The 14,872-nt window shown below is 42.6% G+C and overlaps 1 protein-coding gene across 1 annotated transcript in view; it reads left to right on the top strand.

The window, feature by feature from the left end:
• LOC145405517 (ammonium transporter Rh type B-like) overlaps positions 1–14,872 on the top strand; it is a 76,010-nt gene that overhangs the window by 55,203 nt on the left and 5,935 nt on the right. Inside the window, exons 8-10 of the mRNA XM_080276861.1 lie at positions 766–842; positions 9,543–9,592; positions 12,235–12,289. Coding sequence (XP_080132987.1) covers positions 766–842; positions 9,543–9,592; positions 12,235–12,289 — 182 coding nt within the window. The remainder of the gene's footprint in view (positions 1–765; positions 843–9,542; positions 9,593–12,234; positions 12,290–14,872) is intronic.

The raw sequence follows: 14,872 nt of genomic DNA, 5'->3' as shown, positions 1-14,872 counted from the left end.
TTGTGGGTGAGTAGGGGGGTAGTTGTGTGAAACTAAAGGAACAAAGGTAATTTTAACTGAGTTTTAGGATATATGCGAGTCAATCTGCAGGTGTTTTGAGTATCAATGAGGGTGGAAGGAGGCGTGGTTTGTCAAGAGGATGGATGATGAATACTGGGAGGGAGTCTCTGAATAAAAAAGATTTAAATAGAGAGAGATGTGAATACCGTAGTGAAAAGATAAGGGTAGAGGGAGGCATGGTTGTCCAAGAAGGTAGATGGATATAGTAAATCAGTGTGTGACAACGCTGTGTGTGCAGGTTGACGAAGCACAGGAATTGACAAGACGTAGAAATACTTGGGTAAAGTATGTGTTGAGAAGGATTTGACGAGGATCTGACACTTCTTGTTTTATGTGTGTTGATGGCATAACTGCCTGATAGGTGTATGTCGGGTACATCTTTGAAGGAGGAGGAAAAAATGCGTAAATAACTATGCTTGCGAGATGTAGCTTGGATATTAAAGGCCTGAATAATGCGCGAATGACTGTGTGGCCGATTTCCATAGGAATGCTGGTGATCACTGTCCCACCGCTATGATTTCTCTTTCTGTGTTTCTGAAACCAACCTCACCCCATCTTTTTAGGTGGGAATAAGAATTGGAATATGATCATGCCTTTCCTTGCGCGTGTGTGCGGATGGGGAGGTTGGTTGCTGTAACTACTTCTCCAGTCTTACACATAACGAGAGAGAGAGAGAGAGAGTAATTTTCTTCACCCTCCCTACAGCCTATATGAGATCTTCCCAGCTCGCGCCCCAAAAGAAGGCTCCGAGGAACTGGAAATTCTCAGGAAGTCCATACCAGGTGCAGTGTTCACACTTTTTTCTTTTTTCTTTACCTTTATATTGCTTGTATACAGTTTTCTCCATTCATACTCAAACAACAGTCATTACAGACTACAGTCAGTATGAAAGCTATTGGTACTATAGCCATAACCAAGCTGAATAGTAGTAACAATAGTAGTAGTAGTAAGGAGTAGTAGTAGTAGTAGTGGTGGTGGTTGTAATAGTCGTAGTAGTAGAAGTAGTAGTAGTAGTAATAGTAGTAGTAGTAGTAGAAGTAGCAGCAGCAGTAGTAATAGTAGTAGTAGTTGTTGTTGTTGTTGTTGTTGTTGCTGTTGCTGTTGTTGCTGCAGTAGTAGTAGTAGTAGGTGTTGTTGTAATAGCAGTAGTAGTAGTAGCTGTTGTTGGTGTTGCAACCCCGGTTTCATCTGAATGTTAACCCAGGAGACCGTTGCATGATGTTACCCTTCTCCTGCAATGCACACTCCTTTCGAAGGATAAGAAGGGAGCTGAAGGGCGTTTATATAGCATGGCAGTGAAGCCGTCTGGTATATCGGTGCCATCACATGAAGGCGTCCCTTCCAGCACCAGAGTTTGATATTAATGTGAAAAAGTTGTTACCGTAATAACTGGAATAATTGGTTAGGAGGTTCAGTGCACAGCATATGTCCTCAGGCTCCACAGTCATAAACTTCTTCAGTGTAAAGGCTTCAGGTCGACGACATTAAATATTATATTCCTTCTATCTTCAGACGGTTTCATTCAGCCTGGGATAGGCTTTTCTGAACTGGAAGTATTAGCTAAAACCTTCATTAACCCCTGTCAACATAGAAGGTCTTTCCTAAACTGAATAAAATCGTCTGACAATAGCAAGAATAAAAAAAAAAAAAAAAAAAAGAATCACGTCATAAGACTGATGGAATTCACTGTGCATACGACTGTTTAAACCATCAGCTGCACTCATACAACTACCAAAACCAAACACTTCATAACCAAACCAGAGTGGATGTTAAAGTGAAAAAATGTAACCAAATAAAATTAATCATGGTATTCATTTAGTGGTAATGAGACTTTTGTTTGTCATAGTAATTGGTTAGTATGTATTATGCAGACTGCCTCAGATTCCATCATGACCCACATCTTTGAGCTAAGGTTGTACTTGTGATTGAATAAACAGTCAAAGGCTGGTATTGTCGTCTGGTAAGGAGGCTTCCCAGTACCCCTTCCTGAACTATTTACTTTCTTTTTTTTTTTTTTTTTTAATGCGAGGAAGAAGGAATCAAATGCCAGGACCACGCAAAACAGTTACCTCCAAGAAAAAACAAAAACAATACAAAAGAGAGCCAAATCCAAGATATCCAAGATCCATTCATTTCGAGATGCCAGGAAACACTGCGTTTGAAAGACTGGAGATCATAGGAAGTAAGAAATACAGAGAGAGAGACAGTTCCAGTTGCATAAATGAAGGACTGGGAGTAACGGGTAACTCTTGCATTAGAGAGTTGGACAGAAAACGGATGAAAATTTGTTGCTACGCACCCGTCGTAGAGGTAGTGGGATGCAAGGCAGACAGTTCAGAGGAGCAGTGACCATTGAAGCAGCGATAGAAAAGAGATAAAGAGGCAACAGTGCGGCGAAGAGACAGAGGTTGAAGGGAGTCAGTAAGAGAGGAAGAGTTAATGAGACGAAAAGCCTTTGAGTCCACCCTATTGAGAAGAACTGTATGTGGGGAGCCTCCCCATACATGAGAGTTGTACTCCACACAGGGGCGAATAAAACCCGTGTATAAAGGTAAACAACTGTGCAGGGGTAAAGAAGGTACGGAGTCAACTTAGCACACCTAACCTCTTGGAAGCAGATTTTACAAGAGATGTAATATGATCTTTCCAAGATAAATCCCAAGTGAATGAAACCGCAAGTATGTTTAAAGATGATGCAGGATTAAGCTGGATATTATTAAACATTAGTGGGTACTCCTGTGGAAGATTTTGTCGGGTTGATAGGTGTAAGAACTGAGTCTTTGATGCATTAAAAACAACAAGATTATTTTCACCCCAGGCAGAGATACGAGCCAAGTCAGACATTAGGTGTGCCATAGCCTCATCCCTTGTTTGTTGAAGTAACTGCTGAGATGGACACTGCGGGAACAGAATGGAAAAGTGAAGGGTGGAATCATCAGCGTATGAGTAGATAGTGTTAGATGTACAGCTTAGAAGATCATTGATGAATAAAAGGAAGAGAGTTGGTGATAAGACAGAGCCTTGAGGAACACCACTGTTGATAGATCTAGGAGAAGAATGATGGCCGTCTACAACAGCGGCTATAGAACGACCAGAAAGGAAGCTGTAGATGAAAGCACAGATAGAATGATAGAAACCGTAAGAGGGCAGTTTGGAAATTAAAGATTTATGCCAGACTCGATCGAAAGCCTTTGAGATGTCAATTGCAATGGTGAAGCTTTCGCCAAAGTCCCGAAAGGAGGATGACCAGGAGTCTGCAAGGTAGGTGAGAAGATCGCTAGTGGAGTGTCCTTGACGGAACCCATATTGACGATCAGAAAGAAAGTTGCTTAAAAAATTTTCAGTTAAGAATAGACTCGAAAACTCTTGAGACACAGGATGTTAAAGCAATTGGACGATAGTTAAAGGGTTGGGAATGGTCACCCTTCTTTGGGACTGGCTGAAAGAGAGCAAACGTCCAGGAAGAAGGAAAGGCAAAAGAGTTTACCTAGGCAGGGTGTAAGTACAGAAGCACAGTTCTTGGGGAAAACAGGAGGGACTCCATCAGGCCCATATGCCTTGTTAGTACTGAAGCCAGTGATGGCAGAAAATATATCAGCTGAAGAAATTTCAATATCAGCCATGAGGAAGTCAGAGGGGGGAAATGATGGAGGAACAGCACCGGAATTGTCTAAGTTGGAATTGGAGGAGCAAGTCTGAGTGAAGAGATCTGCCCTATCAGTGGAAGAAATAGCTACAGAGCCATCAGAGTAGAAAAGAGGAGGGAAGCATGATGAGGTAAAGTTGTTAGAAAGGTTTTTGACTAGGTCCCAGAAGGAGCGGGAAGAATTCGAGTTGGAGAATTGAGAGCCTTTAGTATGGATGAAATTATTTTTAGCTGAGTGAAGAAGAAACTTAGTACGATTCCAGGCAGAAACATAAAAAAGATGTGATTTAGGGGAGGGTTGCCTCTGGTCCCTTTTATAGGCCCTCTCCTTGTTGCATAGAGCATTAGAACAAGCGTGAATAAGCCAAGGCTTTCTTGCATTAGGCAAAGGATATGAGAAAGGAATGAACGCTTCTATGCCCGAGTACGGTACCTCCGTAATGCGAAAGGCACACTCAGATGGCTCCTGGCCATGGAAGCAATAATCATTCCAGGGAAAATCAAAGAAGTATTGCCTGAGGGCCTCCCATTCTGCAGCTCCAAAGTGCCACAGTCGACATTTCTTTGGAGGGTCCACAGGCCGTACCGGAGCAATAGGACAGGTTAAGATAATAAGGTTATGATCAGAGAAGCCCAACAGAGAGAAAAGATTAACAGTGTAAGCAGAAGGATTAGTTGTTAGGATGAGGTCAGGTATGTTGGAGCTCTCTCCAAGGCGGTCAGGGATACGGGTAGGGTGCTGTACGAGCTGCTTTACAGTAGGTCATTAAGGATATAAAAGATGTAGGCTTGTTCACCAGGTGGATCAGTGAAAGGAGAGGAGAGCCAAGGTGGTGGTGAACATTGATATCTCCTAGAATGGAGATTTCAGAGAAAGGAGAAATGGATAGAATGTGTTCCATCGTAGAAGTAAGATAGTTGAAGAATTATTCATCAGTAGAATTAGGGGATAAGTAAACAGCACAGATATATTTAGTCAGAGAATGACAGGAGAGCCGAAGCCAGAGAGTAGAGAATTCAGAAGAATGAAGTTCAGGAACACAAGAGCAGATAAGTTGTTGCATACGTATACACAACAGCCACCTTTGGCTTTGAAATAAGTATAAAGAAAGTAGGAGGATACAGAAAAGGGTTTGCTGTCAGTTGCCTCAGACAGCTGAGTCTCAGTTAAAGAGAGAAGGTGAGGTTTAGAGGAGGAGAGGTGGTGTTCAGCAGAGAGAAAGTTGGAGGAAAGGCCCCGAATGTTGCAGAAATGAAGAAGAAGTGAGTCAGACAGTGGTTCCAGGGAGCTTGTTGAGTCGTCACCGGGAGATGGGCGGATGGTGGGGGCATTTATGGTCCGCCCCCCCTTCTTTCTTGTCTCTTATCTTTTTATGTCAATTTATATTGCATAACTAACACACAAAAATATAGATACTAGCACAAATAGATATAAACCAGTTAGAAAGTGGTGTTAGTTTGCCTCCTAACCATACAAGCAAAATAGATATAAACCAGTTAGAAAGTGGTGTTAGTTAGCTTCCTAACCATAAGAGAACACCGCCCAAAGAAATAACTATCTTCCCACTTCCGTCTGAAGAAATTTTCCGACTGGCAATGCACAATGGGAATCACATCTCCACTAATACGTGCCTCAGATACTTTGACATTTCTGCTACATATCCTAAAGAGAGATGCCTATTTCTTTGTGTGTACACTAGCTCCAGAAAATATCGGTGCATCATAAATGCTAAATATTATGGCACATGGATCAGAGAATAACGGGAAATGCACTTCTGTCCTCGCACACATTGGCTTGCCACATGGTAGATGGCTGTTGTATCAGTAACCACCTGCAGTGCGTGTAATAGGTAGGGAATCATGGTATTTGCTGTCGTATATACATTACATGTACTGTCTATCTATCTATCTATTGCGAGACGCCTCAATCCTGTTCGGGGTGGCCACAAACAAATCGCCTCCACGTCGCTCTGTCCCCCGCCATTTCACTGCCCCGCTCCCAACTCACACCCCCCTCTCTCATATACCTCTCCACCCCCTCCTTCCCCCCTCCACCTCACTCACGTACACTCTCTTCGTCAGTCTTTCACCCTCCATCCTCTCCACATGGCCAAACCACCTCGGTGTATTCCTCCTAATGCTTCCTTTCACATCCACATCCACACCACAATGCTCCTCTATATCCATATTTGTCAGCCTGTCTCTCCATGTGACTCCACAGGCTGCTCTTAAATAACTCATTTCCACTGCTCTCACTCGACTTGTGTCCTTCCAGCAACGTCCAAGCTTCACTTCCATACGTTAGAGTTGGTATCACAATACTGCCATGTAGTAACTTTTTCACTTCCATGCTCACTTCCCTGCTTCTTATCACTGCTTTCAAGGAACCAGCAACCTTTCTTCCCTGCTGTACCCTCTCAAGCACTTCACCCTCCAAACCTCCATCCTTACTCATCACACTACCCAAGTACTTAAACGTACTCACATTTTTTAATTCCTCACCATCTAATCTCGCTGTACATTTACTGACTTCATCGCTCTCAAAGACCATCACTTTACTCCTCCCTACATTCACCTTTTGATTCCGTTTCTTACCCACTCCCCCAAACTCATCCACCAAGTCTTGCAGCACTCCTTAGTCTTCACTCAACAACACAGAATCATCTGCAAACAACAGTACAGGGAGTTTCCAAACACTATCCTCTCTCACCAGGGCTACTCCAACATCCACTACCCTACCTTGTACCTCTTTTATTACCTCATCCATGTACTATCACGATCCAAAGTTTCTTTACCCCCCTGAGTGGAAGAAGGTCGAAGCCAAGGTTGTATCAAGACTAGATGATCGGACACTGCCAGTATACAAGACTAAAAATGGTTCATGATACCGTGATTCATAAATAGGCTTGTGTGTTTCATCCGGGTGATTCTTATTATCCTAAGCTTCAGGTTAGTGAACCCCTCCATCATGAACTGGCCTGTGTTCGATGGCCCGTCATTTCTTCAACCTTGGCTTCGACCTTCCTCCACTCAGGGGGGTAAAGAAACTTTGGATCGTGATAGTACAGATTGAACAACCATGGAGACATGACACATCCCTGTTTCAACCCAACCTTTAAAGAGAAAAATTCACTCATTTCACCATCCACACGCACTGAAGCCTTAGCAACATCATACATACTTTTCACAGCATTCAACAACTTCCCATCTACTCCATATATTTTTAATACTTTCCACAATCCTTGTCTATCCACCTTGTCATATGCTTTCTCCAAATCCATGAAAGCCACATACAACTTCATTCCCTTCTCTAGAAACCTTTCCACTAAAGATCTAAGAATGAATATCTGATCTACACAACCTCTTCCCTTCCTAAAGCCTCCCTGTTCTTCTCCAACTAATTCCTCTGTTCTTTCTCTAACTCTGTCAATAAGTATCCTACCATACACTTTTCCTATTATACTAAGAAGACAAATGCCCCTATGATTACCACACACTTCTTTTTCCCCTTTTCCTTTGTAAAAGGGAATAATTATACCTGACTTCCAATCCTCCGGGACTCTACCTTCCTCCCAGGCCAATCTGCACATTTTCCACATCCATTCTACTACTATCTCTCCCCCATACTTCAGCATTTCACCACACACTCCATCAATTCCTGGGGCTTTCCCCAATTTAACTTTCTTCATTGCTTCCACAACTTCTATCCTACTGATTTCTTCCTGTCTTCTCACCTCCCTCCTTCTCCCAGCCATTCCCCAGCCACTTATACTTGCATTACTTCCATCCTCTATGTTCAACAATTCCTTAAAGTGTTCTCTCCATCTGCTCACTTTTTCTCCCTTCTCCACTAGTAATCTACCATTTTGATCTTTCACTCCCCTGCTGACTTCACATCTACCCCGTCTTACTCTTTTTACCTCTTTCCAGAACATTTTCTTACAGTCCCTCCACGTTACACTCAAGTTCCTTCCAAATTCCTCATCTGCTCTCTTCTTACTCTCTCTTACTAATCTTTTCACCTCTTTCTTTCTACATACAACTCTCTCTTCCGCCTCTCAACTTCTTCCACGCCCCTATTTCTCATCCAATCATTGTATGCTTTCTTCTTTTGTGCCACAGCCTGTCTCACCTCTTCATTCCACACCCCTCCGTCTTCTCTTCCTCCCGCACACCACATCACATGCTGCACATATTTCTTCTGTAAATATCCTGCACACACCTCCCACGTCCCCCATCTGCTCCAATTCATATTTGCCCAATCGTTCCTCCACTTCTCTCTTGTACCCTGCCTTTTTCTCATCCTCTTGTAACCTTTCAACTCTCCTTACAAATACTCCTTCTTCCCGTCCTTCCCTTCTTCTATTTCTCCATTCTAATTGGACCTTGAACCTTGATTCTGGCCACCACCAAGTGGTGGTCAGAAAGTCCACTTCCCCAACCTCTATAAGCTCTTGCATGCATTACACATTTTCGCATCCTTTCATCCTCACACACATAATCAATCACTGCCTTCCTTTCATTCAGTTCACCACCCACCCTTCTCATCACTCGCCATGTATACCTGTGGATCATTTTGTGCTTGAAGAGGGTATTGGCTATCACCAACCCCCTCCCAGCACAAGTGTCCACTAACGCACTGCCATTCTCATCTATGCCAGCAGGCACACCCCACTCATCAACTATTCCATCCACCTTCGCATTCCCTATTTTACCATTCATATCACCAATCAAAAACACTCTCTCATTCCTTCCATACTTTTCCATGCACACTTCCACATTTGTCCAGAACTCTTCTCTCACTCTGCTTGCACGATCTTGCGTTGGCGCATACACACACACAATCGCCCACATTTGTATTCCAACTTTCAATCTTACCCACACAATCCTTGACCCAGCTGATCCATACTCTCTTATGCTCTTCTTCCATCTTTTACTCACAACTATACATACTCCTTCTTTTGCCCTCTCATTCTCACCTACTCCTGCACATATACACTATCCATACTCCCATTCTCTCACACTCTCACCTCTCCATTTCGTTTCATTTATTCCGCATACATCAACTTTCGCACCCTCAAGCACCTGGACAATCTCTCTCTCTTTCACCTCATCATTCGCTCCCCTTACATTCCAAGTTCCGATTACCATGTCCTTCTTCCGGTCCTTGGCCGTCATCTTTTGGTCAGTCCTTGTCCGAGGCTGTTAATATCACACAATCGAATCATTCTGGATGGCATCGGACCCACACTGCACCGACAGTTTTCGGAGGTAGCTGTACTTTAATCTGTACTCGTGTAATTACCATACACTTCACGACTAAACTATACTAAATACTAAAGTGTATTTTGTCATAGTCATAATTAACATTGAGCGTAACTTGTGAGTCTGGTTATTTTTGCAAATCTCCGAAGTTCATCATTGATACACTTATTTCAGTTTAATTTGTTTATGCAAATGCTTGTTTATGCTTTCATCTTCACGCATGCAGCCATTAAACACTTCATAACCACAGCTGAGTAATATATATATATATATATATATATATATATATATATATATATATATATATATATATATATATAATGTGACCGACTCTGGGCATAGGCTTCACACCCTGCTTTCAAGGCCCAGCAGTCCTCCTACGTACCGCACACACCTCGTCCATACTGAATACATGCTAGGGCTGTCTCATACAGGACTGGTGTATATATATATATATATATATATATATATACACGACCAGACATCAACTACAATTAGTAATAATGTACTAGCAATGCCACTTGTATTTACCTTAGTAATTAATTAAGTGCTTTTTATAATACGTCCCCAGACCTTGGAGCCGGTTACGGCATCAGCGCTGGGGCACAGGCCACCAACCAGGTACAGTATTTATAAACTTTGTTAAGCCTATGTTGTGTAGATTGCCTATTTGTTCTTCTGTCCCCTTGTTCTACATTTACAAGATTTCATAAGTTATATTTAACCCTTCCAGTACGATGACGCCTTTTATAGTTTATTCTAGCTACCTCCGGACGATTTGTCTTTTTTCAGTTCAGGAAAAAGCTCTCATACCGAACTGGTTAATGTAGACTGTATCTAACCCCATCAGTCTGGAAAGTCTCTCCCAAGCTGACTGAAATCGTCCGAACATAGCAAGAACAGAAATGGAAAGTGAGCAGGGGAAGTGAAGTGGTTAATATTGTTTACTTATACGTCAGTCTCCATTATGGGTGCATCCAGGTGGTGGCCCAGGCTGGCCAGACAACTCTCATGGCTCTTCACACTGACATTAGTGTACAGTACTTTACACGTTGGGTTTGCAGCTTTCACAATGGCTGGTTTGTTTTCACCTAATGGAACTGGACGATTTTCAAAATTCGTAAATTAAACTGTGGTTGCTGGAAATTTGATGAACCTTAGTTATGAGTTTAGGAATGAGTCTCATTGGTTACAAGTCAAATTCATTCTATATTCAGACTACACTTGACCATAAACTAAGCTGAAAGGTGGTAGACATGTTTGTCAGGTATGAGACAATGCAATATTGCTATACGGTAGTTAATTGACTTTAACCTGAAGGATATATTCGTCCTTTTGCAACAAATTTCCATAGGTCAGCGGCAGAATAAGGCAGTACTATGGCTGTATATATTTCTCATAACACTTCTTCCTGACTAGTACCCTAATTCATTGATAATCTCATGCGACAACACAATCATTAAGGAGAAGAGGTGGCAATATCACCCCTTACTAATGCGAACAGAGTATAGTTGATTCCTCTCACACAAGTACGATACAAACCATCCTTGGCTGACGATCATTACTTATCTGACTGAGAGAAAGGAGTACCAAACACTCATTTTGCTTTGAAAAGTGGTATGCGGAACACCATAAAATACAGAGTTGTCCCATAAGTAGCGCTCCACTGGAAGCTCACCAACTGGTATCCCGTGCTGTGAAGACGGTCAGTCTGTTGGTGTGGGCGTGGGTGTGACAGTGGGAGTACGAAATGCTTAAACGATGCAGGATGGACCCTTACTATGCTGACTGAACCGTAACCGCAACACAGGAGAAACCCCTAACTTCCTTTCGACAAGAGAGTTCTACAAAAATGACTAAAATCGTCTGGAAAAAGCAGGAAGATATCGGCACAACACGTCACGGGACTGAAAAGATTAAAGGCAGGATATCGACCAGAAATATAGCTGAAAATTCCAGTCTTGGTAAAACTGCCATGAAGAGCATCAGTTAACCCCTTCACTCCTTTTTCTTTTTTTTTCTTTTTTTTCATTTCCACGTCCAGGCGATTTTGTTCAGCCTTCCAGGGACTTCTCCAGATGGAAAAGCTGACACCTTGAGTAGGAGACGCTTACCCTAAACTGAAATAAATCCTCTGAAAGTAGCAAAAATAAACTGGAAAAATGCGTTATGGGACTGAACTGGTTAAACTGTGGAAATTACTGTTTAATCAGTACTTTCGTCTTCATTTATTTACCAGCAGAGAAGAATCAGTGTTAACTCTCTTACTCGGATATTTTTTTTAGTTTATTTTTCCCACCACCAGACGATATTACTAAGCTAAGAGGAGGCGTATTCCAGTGCAGGGGTGAATGAAGGCTGCGTCTAACATCAGCAGTTCGAGAAATCTATCTTAAGCTGTGTAAAATCTTCAGAGGTACCAAAAACACAGCACGAAATACAAAAATACATCATCTAATTCAACTGGAGAGAGAGAGAGAGAGAAAGAGAGAGAGAGAGAGAGAGAGAGAGAGAGAACAAAATGATCCCCGGAAATTCTACAATGCTACAGGCACCTGTTGTTCCCTTCAGCCCTGTGACATATTTTTTATTCCACTCTTGCTGTCTTTAGACGATTTTATTCAACTTTCGAGAGATTTGGCGAACCGGATGTAATAATATAGCCTTCATTAACCCATTCATAAAGGGAGGTCTTTCCTAAGCTGAATGAAATCGTCTGTAGACAATATTACAACAGATAAGTCATTGTTGTATTGAGGAAGTCAATCGTAAAAATAATTAACCACTCCAGACCGAACACATATTTGTATTTGATCTCTGCTGCTGTTAGACGACATGTTTCAGCTTAAGGGAGGCTTCAGTTTGTAGGAGTGAGATAACAGCCTCCATCATTCCCCTTCACTTGAAGTCGTTGAGATAACAGCCTCCATCATTCCCCTTCACTTGAAGTCGTTCCCCGTGCGTTTTATAAAATCATCAGAGAGAAGCACATATAAAATTAGAAATGCGTCATTGGAGTGAATGATATAATACTCCCAGCCTCCTAAGCCTCACATTACGCTAAATAAAATCGTCTGGCGTTAAGATTATAATGGTAGACTTTTTCCTGGCCATGAGAGGGTTAATGGTGGCAGTACTAACACTCCCAGCCTCCTGTGATTCACTCTTGTCTTAAACTCGTGTGGTGTTAGCTGTGATTTAATGCCAGAGTTGTGGCGACCATGAGAGAGTTAATAGTACCTGATAACTACTTTCCCTTGCAGATCCTAGCTCTGGTGGTGACTATGGCCTTCGCTCTGGTGGGAGGGCTGTTGACGGGTAAGTGGGTAACCCTTGGACACAAGGGAAGTTTATACAGTATATGAATGATGTCACAGTTCTTGTCAAGGTGCAAACGTGTCTTGTCAAGGTGCAAATATGTCTCAGGCAGCGGTGAATTCTTTGGAGAAACAATATACCAAAACACTGGAATTATTATTACTATTATTATTATTATTATTATTATTATTATTATTATTATTAAAATACCAATTTTTTTTACTCGGCCAACATGTCAATCATGGAATATAATGCTCGAATATTGCCGACGATGAAGTCAGTGGTGGCAATGTTAACTTGCAGTGTTAATGCTGTCACCAGTACTATTGTCTGTTGGGAGCTGGAAAAGAAGGCTGCAACTGACCCACACATGAGACAGTCATTTTTTTTTTTTTTTACTTACGTATTTATAATACTTATGTGCGGTAGGTTTTCCTTAGGCACAGTAAAATCGTCCGTCGTTAGCCATGGTAATATGCTCTGCAGGTATTTCGCATCGAAGTGGTCATTTACACATTCGATTCAGGACAAAAGGCAGTATTCTTGTCATCATAGGAGGCTTTCTAGCACCTCTTCCTTAGCGGCTTATTTGGCATATTACACCTTAATACCGTCTTGTAAGTCGTTTCTGTATTTTTATTATCGACACTGATTACATAGATAACATAAAATGAACTATTAACGTGATATATGCAAAAAAAATTAATAAAGAAGAAATGCTAGGGAGAATACGGCCCTAAGGTCAGATCTTGCATGTGGTCCAGTATCCCCAGCTTAAGTAGGCTACACATGTGAGCCGTAGTTCCTGCTTACCCTCTACCTGTACCTCTGTCCATCATCTAAGCCTCTGTTTCCCCATAAGGACCCGAAGAACCCTGTGACACATGCACCAAGTTCGTGCATGCACAAAGTTCCTTATGCACAAAGTAATCCTTATCACATCCCTGTCTTTGGGTATATACGACAAAATAGCTGGTTTTCCTTTGGTAGACAGAGGGACAGTGTATGAACAGAAATCGAATTGTCCCTCTGACTGTCCTAGCAGATCACCTATTTAAGATTATATGCTCAAAGACCAGAGACGCGCTATGGGGTACTTTACTGCACAGGGTACATTGTACATGCAAGAAACTGAGTGACTGGTGAGTGACTGGTTCCGAGTAGCTTCATATGAGCTATGAATCCCACCTGTCCCTCGGATTTACACACTTACTAGCAAATAAACTCCTCTCTGGCCACACCCCGTAGATGTTAACCTCCCACTCACCTGTTTTCCCCCAGGTACCTATCCCTGCATTGACAGCTTTCCCTTCATGGGCTCACTTTTCCTCTTGGACCTTTCTTCCCCAAGGACCTACTTGTTCCATGGACCTCTTTTCCCCCATGAACCGATATTACCCCATGGACCCGTTGTCATTCAAGGAGATATATTCCACATGAACCTATTTCACACAATGATATATTTATCCCTGAACCTATTTCCCACCTTGAAACTTTTTCCCATGCATCCATCCGTCATCCAATCCTACGTTGCCCCATGAGGAGCGTAGGAGCCTGGGGCTAGGCAAGTTGGTCCTGACATTTAAGATGAGAGTGACCAGCCTCACTCATCCCTGAGTGGCATTACCTAAGCAAGAAACCGCAACCACCCCTTGGATATAAACCTTCACCGGCCCAATCCGATTGGAGCGCCGTAATTGCCACTAAACCACCAGGCGCCAAAATATGGTTATGTGATTACCACCCAGCTAGTAAATGGTTTCCTGGTGTACAGGAGACCATTCGGCTTGTCACTCAGTGTTGAGTCACCCACAGGGAGAAGGAAGAGGAAAGAATGAAGGACAGAAAGACAAAAGAGGGAGTGTAAAGTCACCCGTAGGCAGAAGGACGTGGAAAGAATGAAGTAAGGAAAGACAGAAGAGGAAGGAAGGAATGGAGGGAGGAGAGGAAAGGGCAGACACCCGAGAGCAGCATTGCATCGAGTGAGTGGATGATGAGCGCCCCAGCTACCGACACTAAAAGGGTCCATTTTCCCCCAGTGGCTTATTTTCCCTCTTGGAACTATTTTCATTCATGGATGTATTTCCTCCCCAAGGTAAACTACTGAGTCCATGTATGGACCTATTTCCTCAGTGGATCTGCTGTACCTCTGCCCACTGGACTTATGTTCATACTTGGCTCCATTCACCAGACATCTTCCTCTTGGATCTGTTTTCCACATGGACCTATTCCTACCATGGATCTATTCATCCTTTGGATTTAATTCCTTTGGACCAATTTTCCAGCTACCCCACCCACCCACCTACCTACCCACCCCAGCTACCCATACTCACCCCCACCCACCTATCCACCCAATCCATCCTCCTCACCCACTCCACCTATCTGCCAACCAGCCTACTCACCCAGCCATCACCCTCCATCAGCAGGATGAATTACAAGTTTACACATACACACGTGCATGAGCGGGTGCACATCCACACCAATGCAGAGAGAAACAACTGTTTTTATAGTACAGATAGGTAACCCACATCGGTATAGCCCGTGTTAACCTACTAAACAGCCAGATATGTGGTTACATTGTTA

This window comes from Coenobita brevimanus, chromosome 67 (assembly GCF_032717465.1).
Source record: "Coenobita brevimanus isolate Jiangsu-jjx chromosome 67, ASM3271746v2, whole genome shotgun sequence".
NCBI classification, from domain to species: Eukaryota; Metazoa; Arthropoda; class Malacostraca; order Decapoda; family Coenobitidae; genus Coenobita; species Coenobita brevimanus.
Note: the sequence above shows the minus strand (reverse complement) of the source record. Positions and strands in the feature narration are given on the sequence as shown.